Genomic DNA, 16,648 nt, shown 5'->3' on the forward strand with positions numbered 1-16,648 from the left:
TCCGGCACGAGCTCCCAAGATGGCGCCGGAACCATGAGATGCCGCCCAGCACTCCGACGACGTGGATGCTGAAAGTGCTTCTGATGCACAGGCAAGTGACGATTTACTCCCTATTTCGAGGGGGTTTCTGAAGAGGGCATTGACCACAGCTCTGGCACCTATAGCCAGTGAATTGGCAGATATTAAATCTGACCTGCGTCATGTTGGGGGTCGGGTGGAGGCCCTGGAACAAGCACAACATTCCTCCATTATATTAAACACTGCGTTGAAGGACAAGGTTCTCACACAACAGGCACACATTAATCAGACCTGGTTACTCCTGGAGGACCAGGAGAATAGGAGCAGAAGAAATAACTTAAATAGGATTCAGGCATACCTCTGATCCTTATCGGATGGTTAGCAAACCACTGTCTCTCATTTATTTGAACTTATCTTAGTTCGGGATAGAGCAGCCACCATTGTCATAGAAAGAGTAAATAGAGCTTTGAGACCTAAGCCGGCACTGTCTGACCCACCCAGGGACATCATATGCAAACTCTTGAGTTATGCGGATACTTCGCTTATCCTTTCCATTGCAAGAGGGGAGAACTTTACTTTGAGGGTTCGGCAATTCAGATGTTTCAGGATCTTGCCCCTTCTACTCTGCTTAAACGCAGAGTTTTGAAACCACTCATAGATAAACTTCGAGATTCTAAAGTCCCATATCGTTGGTTGTATCCTTTTGGCCTGGCCGTTACTCATGGGGGCAAGAAGCTGATGATCAGACAACCGGAGGATCTTCGCTATGTTTGGGGTGAACTTCATATCGCTCCTATGGAAATTCCTTCCTGGCTGCCGTTGGATGAATCGGATGATCTACCCAACTTACCACCTCCTGATGCCTGGTCCACGATCGCTAAGATGAAGTCGCCAAGATCCAAGAAACATTTCTCTAGATCACCCATCACTTAGGACTCTTTCTATACATATCTACATCCATATCCTTTTTCCTTATGATCTCTTGTTATAGTGGATATCGGTTTTCGAAAAAAGATTATATTGTTGGCCGGTAACAAATGTTTTTTCTATGCTTACATGGTTTATGGTAGCTCCTCCGATCAGGGTTACTATTTTCTCTGCTCTTCCATTCTTCTTCCTTCTCCCCTCCCGCTCCCTCTCAATGTCTTCCTTCCCTACAGGTTTGCGTTTCTATATAGGAGTCTCTCCTCTACAGTGCGTTTTCTCTATGCTGTCCATACGAATTACACAATTTTCCTGTACAGTCTACAGTTTTGTTATACGTTGTTATAGTTTCTGTTTGCATTTCCTCTCGGTGGTACTCATATTATATGCTCTTCCAAGGTATTCACGCTATCTTAAATATGGCTGTGGTAACTCTAAACTTTTGTACATTTAACGTAAAGGGTTGCAACTCTACGCCTAAACATAGTCGCATCTTTTCCCTATTGTCTAGAACGAAGTCCGAAATTGTATTATTACAAGAAATTCACTTTCGTTCTGGTCATATCCCGAATTTACAACATGGTCTTTATAATAAATGGTATCATGCCCCTAGTCCCTCCTCGGCATCTAGGGGTATATGTATTGGCTTTCATAGGCACTCTAAAATTCCTGTTTGAGGATATGATAGCTGACTCAGAAGGGAGATATTTACTGTTGAAGGGTAGATTTGGTACACAATTAGTTACAATTTGTAACCTTTATGCTCCAAATGTTAACACAACACAATGAATCATTGAAATTTTACAGAGAGTTGCAGCATTCACTGAAGGGTTATTGTTTTTGGGAGGTGATTTGAATTTAGTTTTGAATCCATTACTGGATTCTACTTCAAAGAGATCAGTGGTTTCCTACAGGGCTTAGAGACGCATTCTTTCTTCATTGGCACAAGTCGGTTTAATTGATGTGTGGAGGATTCTGCACCCAGACTTCACCTTCTTCTCTGCGGCTCTTCATTCTTACCAGAGATTGGATTATTTATTTACTCATGACTCTTGTCTCTCACAGATCGTCAGCTCCTCGATAGGTAGCATAACGATTTCCTGCGCCTGTTTATCTTGAGGTTGAACTTATTGGTCACTCGGCGAGAGAGTGGACTTGGAGATTGAATGAGACCCTTTTGGACAACCACACGACGCTGGTGGCTCTTGAGGGGAAGGTGAAGTCCTATTTTGCTACAAATTTGTCTGCAGACACTACTCAAGCTTCTAGATGGGAGGCACATAAGGCTTATATGAGAGGAGAATTTATAGCCCTTGGAGCATTCTGGAAAAAACAGCGGACCAAACGGATAAGTGAACTTTTGTCTCAGATAGCTAAAATTGAAAAGTTGCATAAGAGATCGCTTGCGATTTTAGAACAGGATACACTGACTAATCTCCATAATTCTCTTAAAGATGTCTTAAATATTAAGTCTGCCCAGGCCTACCTTCGTATGCAGCATAAATATTATTCTCATGGGGATAAAGGAGGGAAAGTTATGGCCGCATTAGTTAAAAAAGCCAAAGAGAAAACTCATATGAAACAAATACTAACAGAGCAGGGCTCTTTTGTCTTCTGACCCATCTATCATAGCTGAAACATTCTCCTCATTCTATAGTTCACTATATAATTTACAAAAAAGAGTGTTCCCACAACTAATCTCGCCTTTACGGACGCCGTCTCTTCTATACATAGCAAACGCCAAGCCATCTCAAGTTTCCTAGACACGTTATCCCTTCCTACCTTAACTGAGGATGTGACATCACTTTTGGCCAAGTCACCTTAAGAAGGTCCTGCTGACCATCCCGAATGGTAAATGTCCTGGTCCTGATGGCTTTACGATTTTCTATTATAAGAATTTTTTTTATGTATTAGACGCTCCTTTGGTGGAATACTTTAATTCGCTGAACTCTGGATGCCCCCCACATTGGCAAGCCCTTGAGGCGCATATAGCTATACTTCATAAAGAGGGTAAGGATCCTCTTCATTGTGGGAATTATCGTCCCATTTCACTCCTAAGTACGGATGTTAAACTATGGGCGAAGATATTGGACAATAGAATGGCCCTGGTTCTGCCCAAAATGATTGATTCGGAGCAATCTGGCTTTGTGCGAGGCAGGGAGGGTAGAGACAACTCTTATAGAGTTTTACATGCCATAAACCATGCTAAAACTTTTAACAGGCTCCTTATGTTGCTAGGTACAAATGCTGAAAAGGCCTTTGATAGGGTGGACTGGCAATATATGTACCTCACATTGCTTAAATTTGGATTTCCCTCAGCAATGGTAGAAGCTGTCTTTACTCTTTATGCCTCGCCCTCTGCTAGGGTTAGAGCTAATGGCCTATTGTCCTCGCCCTTCAAAATAACCAATGGTACGAGATAGGGCTGCCCGCTGTCTCCTACCCTCTTCATTTTAACCCTAGAAACATTAATTCAAGCCATTAGACAAAACCCAGATATTCGGGGACTGCAGGTGGAGAACAGGGAACATAAAGTTGCTGCTTTCGCAGATGATATGTTATTGTTTATCTCCAATCCTAAGACCGCGTTTCCTGCTTTACTGAAACTGTTGGAGGAGTTTGGAGTTTTATCCAATTTTAGAATCAATCACTCAAAATGTGAGGCACTGAATGTTACTCTGTCTCTGATAGAGAGAGAGAGTCCATTGATAAAGGGACTGTTCTCCTGGAAATTTCGTACTACCCATGTGTCCAGTTTTCAGTTTCCCTCGCCTTTAATGCCAGCGAATTTGACTCCTTCCACTCTACCCGCATTTTGAGGACCCCTTGAACTTGTGGAGCTCATTGACATTTATCCCAATAGGTGACTTGTATAAAGGTAGTATTGTGCTAATAATAACTTGGGTATAGGACATTGGTCCAAAGCGCAGTACGACCATTTCAAGGCTACTAGTTTGGGTTTCCTGGGACGCTATAACATCTCCAGGCCACTCTCTTGGTTTGAGGCTCTGATTGGTTCTACACCTTTACCTAAAAAACGGATATCCATTCTCTATAACAAAATACTTCCCTTTGATGTGCAGGATAAGTCTCTCTTTCTTTGTGCTTGGGAAAGAGACTTGAAAGTTTTGTCCCCCCCCCCCACCCCCCGAGACACTTCAGCTATACTTAAAAGATCACATGGTCTGTCCAGGTGTGTTAGAACTCAGGAGAATGCCTTTAAGCTGCTCACGAAGTGGTATAGGTCTCCAGATAAAATAGCTAGAATGCACAGAACCACATCAGATGCGTGTTGGAGGTGTGGTGGGTCTCCAGGTACTTTAATTCATATCTGGTGGGAGTGTCCTATAATCAAACCATATTGGTCCTCTATTGAATCACATGTTAATACTATTTGTAATAAGAGCATTAAACTTACTCCTCTAGTATTAGTTAATCTACCCTCTTCAGACTGTAGCCTCACTATACATGACTTGTCTTCACTCCTTATCATGGTAGCTAAACTCCTCATTCCGATAAAAATGGTTGGATAAACTACCTCCTGATATCTCTATGTGGCTCAATAGAGTCAGGCAAATATATCGATTGGAAGAATTATCCAGTTGGGAGTCTAGAACACATGATAACTTTATGACATTATGGGCCCCGTGGTGCGCCTGGGCGAAGACTCACCTAATAATGTGATCTATGTATGGTTTGTTATTTTATGCTAACATATAGCGTGGTGATCTATTTATTTCTATTTCATTCCCTTAAGTGCTGTCTTTCTTTTGTGATGTACTTATTTTGACTTCTCTGACTACAACAGTTTTTCGCCTTGTTTATAGCCTTTGAGGTGATCATTGATGCAAGTACCGAGTACCTTTACCTTTTATTTTTTGTTTTTTTATTTCTAACCTTGTATTGGTTTCACATGTTGTTGCACGCCAGACATATGTTGTGTTTCTATTATATGGCTTATGATTGTAACATTGTATATTAATTACACATGCTCAGTATTTATGGGTTTCAATCTGGCTGTGTATGTATTTCATTGTTGTTGTTTTCCAAACATCAAAGGCGCAAAATGTTTGCAGACCCTTATTTACTGTCGGAGGAGGAGTTTAGGAGAGAGGATAACGCCAATGAACTTTTGACAGCAGCGGTCAGCGAGGGGTGAGTAGAGTTCAATAGGTCAAATGCTGGTGACCGGCTTCCTTTAAGAAGTTAAAGGGTGGAGTTAAGATTGGTACCCACCTCTATGCGGTCAAACACCAGCCCCAGCAGGTCTAACCTCTGCCACCACCCAATAATATCATGAGGCAGCACATTGCTCATCTTAAAACAAGCATCATTTTGTGGCAGGTCATTTTCACCAGGTCCTCTCATGCATTCATTTCTCAAACCCTAACTCTAGGCTCTGGTTACTGCTCTATCCGGATCGAAAGTTGTGCCATCCAGTCTGTTTCTGGCCCTCATTCTAGTTCATCTTCTAGTTCCATTGTCTGCCTTCAGGTGTCTTCCTAGTGATTTCTGTGAACCCCGTGGATCCATCTCTGGTCCATGTCTTCACAACTATTTTGGGGTTTCAAGACTGCTCTTTTCTGCTGATTCCACTTTTGCAAATCTGGTTCTTGAGCTCACCAGATATAATTTTTCTCTACACTTAAGGGTATGTTCACACGGCCTATTTTTAGCAGTTTTTCGGGCCGTAAACGCCCCGAAAAATGTCTTTAAATCCGGGGGCAGAATACCTCCAAACATCTGCCGATTGATTTCATTGGGAAAAACTGTTACGTTCCCACGGGGCGTTTGTAAAAACGGCGCGTTAAAAAACGACCCATACAAAAGAAGTGCATGTGACTTCTTGAGCCGTTTTTTATTGGGTCAATAGAAAAACAGCTCCAAAAACAGCCAGAAAAAAACGCACCAAAAACGGATGTAAATCAGAGGCTGTTTTCACTTGAAAACAGCTCCGTATTTTGCCACCGAACAGAACACATGGAGGACATTAACCTGGAAATTCCCTGGGTTTTAGTTCAATGCCGGAGCACTATAAATAATGATACTGGGTCAATCAAAGATAAGTGCAGAGCGGTCACTGGAAGTTACTTAACATTTGCATTTTATTACTCAGTAATAGCTTTTTTTTTGTCATAAAACCAGTAAGGTGCCAGCACGCAACATCTCATCACTACTCATACAAGTAATGCTTCAGAATTTAACAAAAAAAATACCAATACTACTAAAAAAAAAAAAAAGGATCACCACAGTTATTGTTAATAATATAACTCAATCAAATTTACTATGCATTATTGCAAAATGTACATATACAAACAGACAGTATCAGAGAAAGGAGTACGCAATCGAAATGATAGAAACGAACATTAAAAACATTCGGAAAAAGTCATTATCAAACAGAGCACATCCAGCAAACCGTTTTTCCGAAAATTTTAAATATTTTTTTTTGTCCGCTTAACTGCCTTAAGGAAATGCTGCTAATGGCTCATTTTGATTTGTGGCTTCAGTTTAATTGCCAGATTATATGTAATCAAATTAAAATGCCAAAGAAAAACATTGAAGGAACACTCAGAGCTTAAACATTTTGGAATAAAACGGAGACTGAAGCAATTAAATAAAGTAAACAGAACAATTAAAAACAGGCAGGGCAAGTGTCAGATGCAAGGAAGAGTACAATAACAGCAATTTGCAAAAAGATGGACCGTGCCATTAAAAGTTCATTTATTAGAATTGTGTTTAGTTACAAAAACAAACAAGTATGCCATAGATTATCAATTACTCATCACCTCAAGGCACGGTTTCTGAACTTCTAAGTTGGCAATGTCTTCCACTTTTATGCAAGTAAATATTCTGCTGTACATATACGGCACTGATCATGAACGAGTTGGTACCAGCATCGTAATTGTACGGCAGATGGTGGGAATAGGTTAAAAGGAAAAGTAAGGCCTCATGCACACGACCGTAGTCATGTGCACGGCCGTAGTCATGTGCACGGTCGGCTGTGGACTGTCAGCCGCGAGCCGCCCGCAAATCCTGGGCCATGCACATGGCCGCAGCCATTATTTTCAATGAGCCCGGACCGCAGAAGACGGCCGTAATAAGGCATGTCCGTTCTTTCTGCGGTGCGGGCTCCCGGGCCATGCATGGACCGTAAAAACTACAAAACTACGGTCGTGTGCATGGCCCCATAGAAATGAATGGAGCCGCAATTCTCCCGTGGATTTTTGGGGGAATTGCGGCCGCAAAAGCACGTTCGTGTGCATGGGGCCTTAATAGAATTACAGGGGCACTAGTGTTTTGGACTTCTGGTCTCTCAGGTAGAGAAATGGTAACAATGACTAAGGCCTTATTCACACGACAGTGATAAACGGGAGGCTGCGTGGCATCCTACACCGGGAGGCTGCGTGGCATCCTACACCGGGAGGCTGCGTGGCATCCTACACCGGGAGGCTGCGTGGCATCCTACACCGGGAGGCTGCGTGGCATCCTACACCGGGAGGCTGCGTGGCATCCTACACCGGGAGGCTGCGTGGCATCCTACACCGGGAGGCTGCGTGGCATCCTACACCGGGAGGCTGCGTGGCATCCTACACCGGGAGGCTGCGTGGCATCCTACACCGGGAGGCTGCGTGGCATCCTACACCGGGAGGCTGCGTGGCATCCTACACAGGGAGGCTGCGTGGCATCCTACACAGGGAGGCTGCGTGGCATCCTACACAGGGAGGCTGCGTGGCATCCTACACAGGGAGGCTGCGTGGCATCCTATACAGGGAGGCTGCGTGGCATCCTATACAGGAAGGCTGGAATACCATAATGGAGCCCATGGGAGAGTTTAGTTTTGGTCGAAGTGTCCCTTTAAAACAAATCCGAAATGGTAGTTTAACATGTAAATACACATGGGAAAAGCATATTAGGCCCCATGCACACGTCCGTATTTTTCATCCGTAATTACGGACCAATTAATTTCTATGAGCTACGGGAACCTTTCCGTATTTTTATGAATGGATGTCTGTGCCGTAGAAATGATAGGACATGTCCTTTCTATGTCCAAAATTACGGCACGGACTCCACATAGAAGTCTATGTGCACTTCCGTAATTACGGACGGCTACGGATGTGTACCTGTAGCCGTCCGTAATTACGGAAGCATTGCTAGGTGACGCCAGGTTTTCAGAAGTTGCATATCAATATTGGTTTCCTTCTTTTTGCGGATCCGTAAAAACAGATAGATTACGGATGCACTACAGACCATATTTACGGACACCGTTCCGTATATATGCAGATGATTTACAGAGGACTATCAATGACTACGGATCCATATTTACCGACTATTTACGGATGGATGAAATCTACGGTCGTGTGAATGGGGCCTTAAACATTTAGTTCACAGGAAGAATAATAAAAAGGTAGATTTCCATTTTTAAAAAAAAAAAAAAACACAGTTGAAGATGTGAAGTCATTGTTTTAGTTGATAAGGACAGTAAGATAGTTACCTCCAATCCATCTTCTCGACTAAAAAGGCACAGATTAAGAAACCAGTTCTATTAAAGCCATGAGTACAGTGGACACCTAAAGGAGAAATAAACAGCTAATATTAGGTCCAGCGTAGTAGCATAGATAAAACTGCACGTCAACTTTCCACCAACAAAATATAATTATTTTTTTTTATTACCCAAATATAATCACCACCAGATTTTGAATAAATATATAAAAAGGCTGGCAGAAATAAATGATAAGCTAATTATTTATTTTCTGTTACAGTAATAAAAAGGTTAAATGATCCAGAAAAATGTGCTCACTGATTCGAGACAACTTTATGAGCAATAAATTACCGGTTATCTTTCCGAGACTTATGACTTCCATAAATATACTTTTATGATTAAGGTTACAGCTAAAAATAGACAGATAGAGCCATCTAGTGGCTGAACTAGTGCATTACCAGGGTGACATATAATGTATAATTAAAAGTTAGGCCCTGTTCACCTTATATTCATGATGTCCGTTTAGCAAGGAAAGCGCTCTACATAAATGATAAATGTGTCCATAGCACTCCCTTAGCCAGATGGAGGCCAGAAGAGTAGCTCTTTGGCCTTAGTCGGACTGGTATATCCCGGAACAGTGTCATCACAAATTATTTTTTTATATGTTAAAGATGTTAGTGCTTTATTAAAAACGTTTATATTCATTTGTGTGTTTGTGTTTTACTTTTTCTTATTTTTACACTTTTTCTTCCCTATGGGGGCTGCCATTTTTTGTTCCATTTCTGTCTGTGTCGATTAACGACACATACAGACATGGAATACGGCAGCCACAGTCCCATAGGGACTGCGAACGGCTCCCGTCCCATTGACTTCAGTGTACGGCGTCTGTGTGGGAACTGCGCATGCGCCGCTCCCACACAGTCCAATTCGAAATTGGCGCCGTCCGGCGCCATTTTCCTGTGGACCGGAAGTCGCGGCCGGACAGTAATATTACTACTTCCGGTCGCGGCTTCCGGATTTGTGCACTTGGACCAGCGGCAGCAAACGGAGCGGACGGGCCGGAGGGAGCCGCGGCGGCAGGAGCAGGTAAGAGATTTCAATGTATGTTCGTGTTTCTGTGTGTTTACTACTGTATGTAAACCTACTACGCTGTGTGTTAGCTCAAAAAATGGCGACACACAGTGTAGGAGGTTACACCGTTCAAAACCCTCGTTTATCCCGGCACTAGCCAGGATAAAGGAGGGGGGGATGCTGAGAGCTCACTAGAGCGAGGGCTTTTTACCCAATGTTGCAATGCTGCAATTTTGGGAAATAGCTCCATCTAGTGACCAAAAATGGGTAGTATTATAAATTAGAAATAATTTATAATATTTCCTGACTCGTGAAAAAAATAAAAAAAATTTGAACAATGTTTAATCACCCACACACTAAATGTTTAATTAAAAAAAAAAAAACATGTTTTTCTGGCAACACCATGCCTTTAAGTACACCTATTTTTTTTTTTTAAGGATAGAATAGTGTAGTAAACTACGGTACTCCATCCCGCAAAAACGTATGCCAGGCGGTATACAGTTTATAAACATAGGAGCCTAGGGGTGACTTATGCCACTGTAAATTGTACATTACAGGTATACATTGAACGTATACGTCATAGGCTTTATGATAGCATTTCATGACATATACTTTGAACGGATACCATTATAGTCTATGGGCAATGGATACAATAAGCGGATGCCTAATATGGCATTCGTCACCCATAGACTATAAGTGTATCCTGTTTAACGGATACGTCATTAACCCCATTTCATGACATATCCGTTATACGGATAGGACTAAAGTCTATAGTGGCAGATGTCCCTGTTAGGCATCCAGCATAGCCTATGTTCAGCATATACGTCAGGAGCTTGTAAAAATGTATCAGCTTGGATCACATAGGATCACCTAGACTGATACAATAAAAAGTTCAGACTTCTAATAGTTCAGACTTTTACAGATGCAGCGATACCAGTTATGTTAATTTTTCAAACATTTTACGTTGTTTTTGGGGTTGATTTTTGAATATTTAATTGTAGGATTGAAACGTTGCTGTTGTATCTGGAGTGAATAAACCACTATTTTTTTCATATTGGAGTGCTGCAAATTTTTCTTTTGCTATACCTTACATTCCGTCCGAGGATCGGGACGTTTTGCAGGGCACCTGGTCATTGATTTCTGTGTGAGTGCTGCTGCCTTCTCTTTTGCTATATATATATATATAAACTTTATTAAACAGTTTTTAACTTTTTTACTAGTCCTCCAAGGGGACTTTACCAGCGATCGTTGGATCGTTTACATGATATACTGCAATGCTAATGTCGGAGGTAGGGCTTCATAGGAATACAAAGATGACAGAGATGAGGCCCTTATAAGGCCGCCAGGCTGCCATGACGACCATTGGCACCCCGCTCATCCCGTGAGCGCGCTCCTTACTCCCCACCCAACCTCCACTGTATACATACAACGGAAGGAAGGGGTTAAGGGGGAGTTTTATCAAAACAGGTGCAAAGGAAAAGTGGCATTGTTGCCTATAGCAACCAACACATTACACTTTTATTTCTAAAAGCTCCTTTGAAAAACTAAAGCAACCTGATTTGTTGCCATGAGCAACTACTCCACTTTTCCTTTGAGCCAGTTTTAATAAATCTCAGTGTTTTGCAAGGAGTGCGAAAAACCTACTAAAGCAAGAGAAAAAAAGATCTGACCGGTCAGGCAGAGGAGAACTGCTGAGCTTAGGGATTTACAGTACCAGTCAAAAGTTTGTACACAGCTCATTGTAGGGGTTTTCTTTATTTTTCCTTTTTTACACACATTAGAATAATATAAAAGTCTTCGTAACTAAAATGCAGTTAATAAAAAAACAAAAAAAACGATACATATTTGGTATTGCCGAATTCATACCCACCCGTAGAATAAAGTTAACATGCTTTTTTTACCGCATGGTAAAGATCGGGAAAAAGGAAAAACAACAATGGGAGAATTGCAGGGTTTTATTGCATTCCCTCCCCCCACGATAAAACGATAAAAGCTAATCATTAAAATATATGTACCCCAAGAAGGTGCCATACACACCATATACAACTTGTCCTACAAAAAACAAGTCCTCATACAGCTACATCGACATAAATATAAAAAAAATGTATGGCTCTTATAATGCAACAATGAAAAAATAAATAAAAAAAATAGCTCGTTAGTAACCCTTTAGTGAACACAAATAGGCCTTTTCACGGCGGCCATTAAGGGTACTTATGTCACAGCGCCGTGAAAAGGCGGCGCTGAGACATAAGCACGGCACGGGTGTCGGGCAGTCTAAAAACAGTATGGCACCTGCTCTAGCAGGCGGGATCGAAATCATCAATCCCGCCCGTTTTAACCCCTTAGATGTGGCTTAATAGCGAGCGCCACATCTAAGAGGTTTTAGAGGGAGGAGGCTCCCTCTCTCACCACATCGGCACGCCCGCGATGCGATCATTGTGGGGGCGGCGATTATTATGGCCGCCGAGGGCCTAACAAAGGCCCCGAGGTCTGCCTTTAGTGAATGCCTATTAGGTCCTGCCAAAGTCATGGCCTAATACAGGGGTCTCAATCTTGGCCCGGTAAATGGGTCGCACATAGAAAAAATGTGATGTTGACGAACCGCATTACTTTAAAATTTGATACAATACAAAATTATTGTTAATCAATTAGTTATTTGAACTATTATAACAATACTATAATGATTAGGGATGTCACGATACCAGAATTTGGACTTCGATACCGATACTTTGTGTAGTATTTTGATACCAAAACGATACTTTGCCAACCGTAATATAAAAAAAAAAAAGTTCTTCCATTTTGTGATGTGAGGCGTGAGGTGTGATGCATTTTGAATGTGCCTCACAATAATAGTAAATTAACCCCATCATATTTCTCAGTCATAATGGGTTAATATGTAAGGTACATGATGGGGCAAAATTACTATTAATGTGAGGCACATTCAAAATTCATCACACCTAGTGCCTCCCAATAAGTGATAGAAAGCAGTTTTTATTTTATTTTTTTACAGCGTACACATCATAAATGACGCAAAAAAATTGTTGTGCAGGTTATTACGGCCGCGCCAATATGAATATGTGTATATTTTATGTATTGAGACTTATCTTAATGTTTATTGTAAAAAAAGAGTATGTGTATTTTTTTACATTTAATATTACTTTAAAGTATAAAAATAAAGTAAAAACATAATGTACTGGCATTTATCTATATGCCAGAACATTAGTCTTTGTACTGATAGGTATGTCCTAACAACTGCCTGTGTACTAAGTATGCCCTAACAACAGGAAATATGGTAAGACAGCCCTGGGGTCCTTCAATGGACCTTGGGCTGTCTGCCCATATATGGTATGACCCTCAGTCACGTCACAGGGATTCCTGTGATGCGATCCAAGGGGCATTCCCCCATCTCACTTTCCTCTTGAATGCTGCGTTCAGCTTTGATCGCAGCATTCAGGGGAATAGCGGCGGAGATGAGGTTTCTCTGATCTCGCTGTTATAGAGCGGGGCTGTGGCTGTGTAATAGTCTTTCCGCTCCTGACAATAAGTGCGCGCGCGGAAAGCATGAGGTGATGCGGCCGGCGCTGCATTAATGAGCGGCGTCGCAGGTACTGAGGACAGAACATGGAGGTATTTTGTAGTGCGCCCGCCATGTTCTGTCTTCAGTGTTGGCGCTCATTAGTGCAGCCCAGGCCGCATCACATCATCCTGACAGCGCGCACTTCTCAGGAGCGGGGCAATGGCTGTATCACACAGTCGCAGCCCCGCACTCATAAATTCATGTGTTACAATACTGAGCTGTGCGGCCGCGCAGCTTAGTATCGAAATACAAGAAATAACGGTATCGAACCGTTTGGGGATGCACAGTATCGAAACAATATCGAAGTTTCGATGCATCGTGCATCCCTAATAATGATACTACATTATTATAACAAGAATATTACATTACTATAAGGATGTGTTCACACAGAGTTTTTTGCAGGAGGAAAATTCTGCCTCAAAAATCTGTTTGGGATTTTGAGGCAGATTTTGACCTTCCTGCACGGCGTTTGCCACGATTTTCGCAGCGTTTTTCGCTTGCGCCCATTGAGTGCTACGGGCAAAAAACTCAGCGAAATACGCTTTCTCTGCCTCCCATTGATGTCAATGGGAGGTCAGAGGTGTAACCGCGCAAAGATAGGGCATGTCCCTTCTTTCTTAAAACCGCCTCACGGGAGAAAACCACCTCCGCCTCCCATTGAAGTCAATGGGAGGCATTTTTAGCCGGTTTTTGACGAGTGTTGCGGAGCGGTTTCCGCTCCCAAAAAAACGTCAAAATACTCTGTGTGAACAGGGCCTAACACTACATTACTATAATAATACTACACTACTATAATAACAATACTACATTACTATAACAATGCTACATGACTATAACGATACTACATTACTATAATAATACCGCTAGGTTTAAACTTACCGGAAATTTGTGAGTTTACTCCACGTGCTTATTTTAACCCCTTCAGGACACAGCCTGTTTTGGCCTTGTGGAAACAGCCGATTTTTTTCAAATCTGACATGTGTCACTTCATGTAGTAATAACTTTGGAATGCTTTTACCTATCCAAGCGATTCTGAGATTGTTTTCTCGTGACACATTGGACTTTGTTATTAAAAAAAATTGGTCGATAAATTCAATATTTACTTGTGAAAAACACCAAAATTTGTAGAGAAAATTAGCAAAAATTAGCATTTTTCTAAATTTAAATGTATCTACTTGTAAAACAGATCGCAATACCACACTAAATAGTTACTAGTTAACATTTCCCATGTCTACTTCATGTTTGCATCGTTTTTTGAACATCCTTTTATTTTTCAAGAACGTTACAAGGCTTAGAACTTTAGCAGCAAATTCTCGCATTTTCAAGAAAACTTCAAAAGGCTATTTTTTCAGGGACCAGTTCAGTTCTAGCTTCGAGGGGCCCATAAATTAGAAACCCCCTATAAATCACCCCATTTTAAATATTGCACCCCCTCAAAGTATTCAAAACAGCATTCCCAAAGTCTCTTAACCCTTCAGGGTTTTCACAGGAATTAAAGCAATGTTTAGGCGAAATTTACAAATTTCATTTTTTTTCCCGAAATTCATTTGCAATACAGTCTTTTTTGTACCACATAAGATTGTACATGAGAAATGCAACTCAATATTTGTTGCCCAGATTCTCCAATATCCCACAATGGCAGCCCTAGTGTACTAATGGACTGAAACACAGGCCTCAGCAGCAAAGGAGCACCTTTTTTTAGAATATATTTTAGGCACCATGTCTGGTTTGAAGAGGCAGGTGGCAAAACAGTGGAAACTCCCCAAAATCGACCCCATTTGGGAAACTACACCCCTCAAGGAATTAAGGAATTAACCTAGGGGTATAGTGATCATTTTGACCCAACATTTTTTTTTTCTGAATTTATTGGAATTAGTCTGTGAAGATGAAAATCTACCTTTTTTTTTTTTTTTCTAAAATCATTGAATTTTTAAATTTTTACAAGGAATAAATGAGAAAACTGCACTGCAACATGTGTAAAGCAATTTCTCCCGATTACGGAAATACCCCACATGTGGTAATAAACTTCTGTTTGGACCCATGGCAGGGCTCAGAAGAGAAGGAGCGCCTTTTGGAGCACAGATTTTGCTGGAATGGTTTTCAGGTGCCTCGTCACGTTTGCAGAGCTCCTGAGATACCAGCACAGTGGAAACCCCCAAGAAGTGACCCCATTTTGGAAACTGCACCCCTCAAAGAATTTATCTAGGGGTGTGATCACTTTTATGACCCTATAGTTTTTGTTGCTGAATTTAGTGGAAATCTGGCTTGAAAAATAAAATGTTACATTTTTCACAAATGCGTCATTTATAGGACAGATTTTTCAGACACAGAGCATGTAAGTGAGGGAAAGCACCTCAACATTTATTGGGTTATTTATTCGGAGTTCATAAATACCCCCAATGTGGTCTAAATATGTTGTTTGGACACAAAGCCGTGCCTTGAAGTGAAGGAGCCCCAAAAGGATTTTGAGGCCTTATTTTTACTTGAATGATTTTTGGGCACAAGCATAGGTCTAAACAAATTGTGCAGATCATACACATTTGTTAGAGTATTAGGTATTCATCTAGCGGTATAATAAGAATTTTTCGTTTTGTTATATTTGCAGGGTTTGCCGATGAGGTTCTGTTTTTTTTTTGGACCGTCCCACACGGCACTTTTTTTGGGTTATTAGACATTTGAACAGGGGTACACTTGTGTACCAGTTGTCCAAGTACGAGTTGTACCCCTGATCAAACTTTGGGTGCAAGAGGTCACACACACGATCTTCCCACTGGTCATTATGCAGAGTGGACAGTCTGGGGGCTGTATTGTCCTGTCCTTCCCCTCAGAAATACGGAAAGCATGTGTGTATCCGGCCTTAGCTTCACACAGCTTGTACATCTTGAAGCTGTAACTGTCGCGCTTATTGGGCAAATATTGGCGAAACTTCAGCCTGCCCTTGAAGTGCACCAGGGATTCATCTATGGAGATTAATATTACAGGGGTGTAAATAGCTGCAAAATTTTGGGAAAAAATATTAAGTGAGGGGCCTAATTTTAAAAAGTCTGTCGGAATTGGGGCCATCCTGGGGGGATCATTGGGAGTGGTCACTAAAGTGCAGAAATTTATGAAGAGACGCAAAGCAGGGTCTGGTCATTGTACTGTTGTGCAAAAGACAGTGATACAAAATGTCCGTGAACCAGTAGAATCACACTTTGGACTTTTTAGTGAGACCCATGTTGAGGTCTAACCCCGAATACTTCTGTATTTATGCACAATTCGTTGGTTGCTACCAATTGGACTGGGCATGAAAGGAGTTGGGGTATTCAGAAATAAATTGGTGGGCATAAATGTTGGTTTGGTCCACCATAAGCTGTATCAAATTGTCTGTGAAGCCAATTAGAGGAAGCCCTTCCGTACGCACATGAATTCCTGCCGCAGCAGTAAATTCTGGGTTTCGGGGGGTATAATTGGTTGGGGGTGACCAATCAATGCTGGCAGTACCAGGGTAAGGCAGAACGGCAGTTTCAGGGTCAGGCAGAACCTGGGCACTAACCCCCCTGCGACTACGAGGAGGTTCCTAGAGGAGGACGAGAGAA

At 41.7% G+C, this 16,648-nt stretch overlaps 1 protein-coding gene across 2 annotated transcripts in view; it reads right to left on the bottom strand.

The window, feature by feature from the left end:
* Positions 1-16,648, bottom strand: part of RNGTT (RNA guanylyltransferase and 5'-phosphatase) — a 441,842-nt gene that overhangs the window by 395,405 nt on the left and 29,789 nt on the right. For both annotated transcript variants that reach the window (XM_075862139.1, XM_075862138.1), the window contains exon 5: positions 8,435-8,510. In XM_075862139.1, coding sequence (XP_075718254.1) covers positions 8,435-8,510 — 76 coding nt within the window. The remainder of the gene's footprint in view (positions 1-8,434; positions 8,511-16,648) is intronic.

This window comes from Rhinoderma darwinii, chromosome 4, assembly GCF_050947455.1.
Source record: "Rhinoderma darwinii isolate aRhiDar2 chromosome 4, aRhiDar2.hap1, whole genome shotgun sequence".
In the NCBI taxonomy this organism is placed as follows: Eukaryota; Metazoa; Chordata; class Amphibia; order Anura; family Rhinodermatidae; genus Rhinoderma; species Rhinoderma darwinii.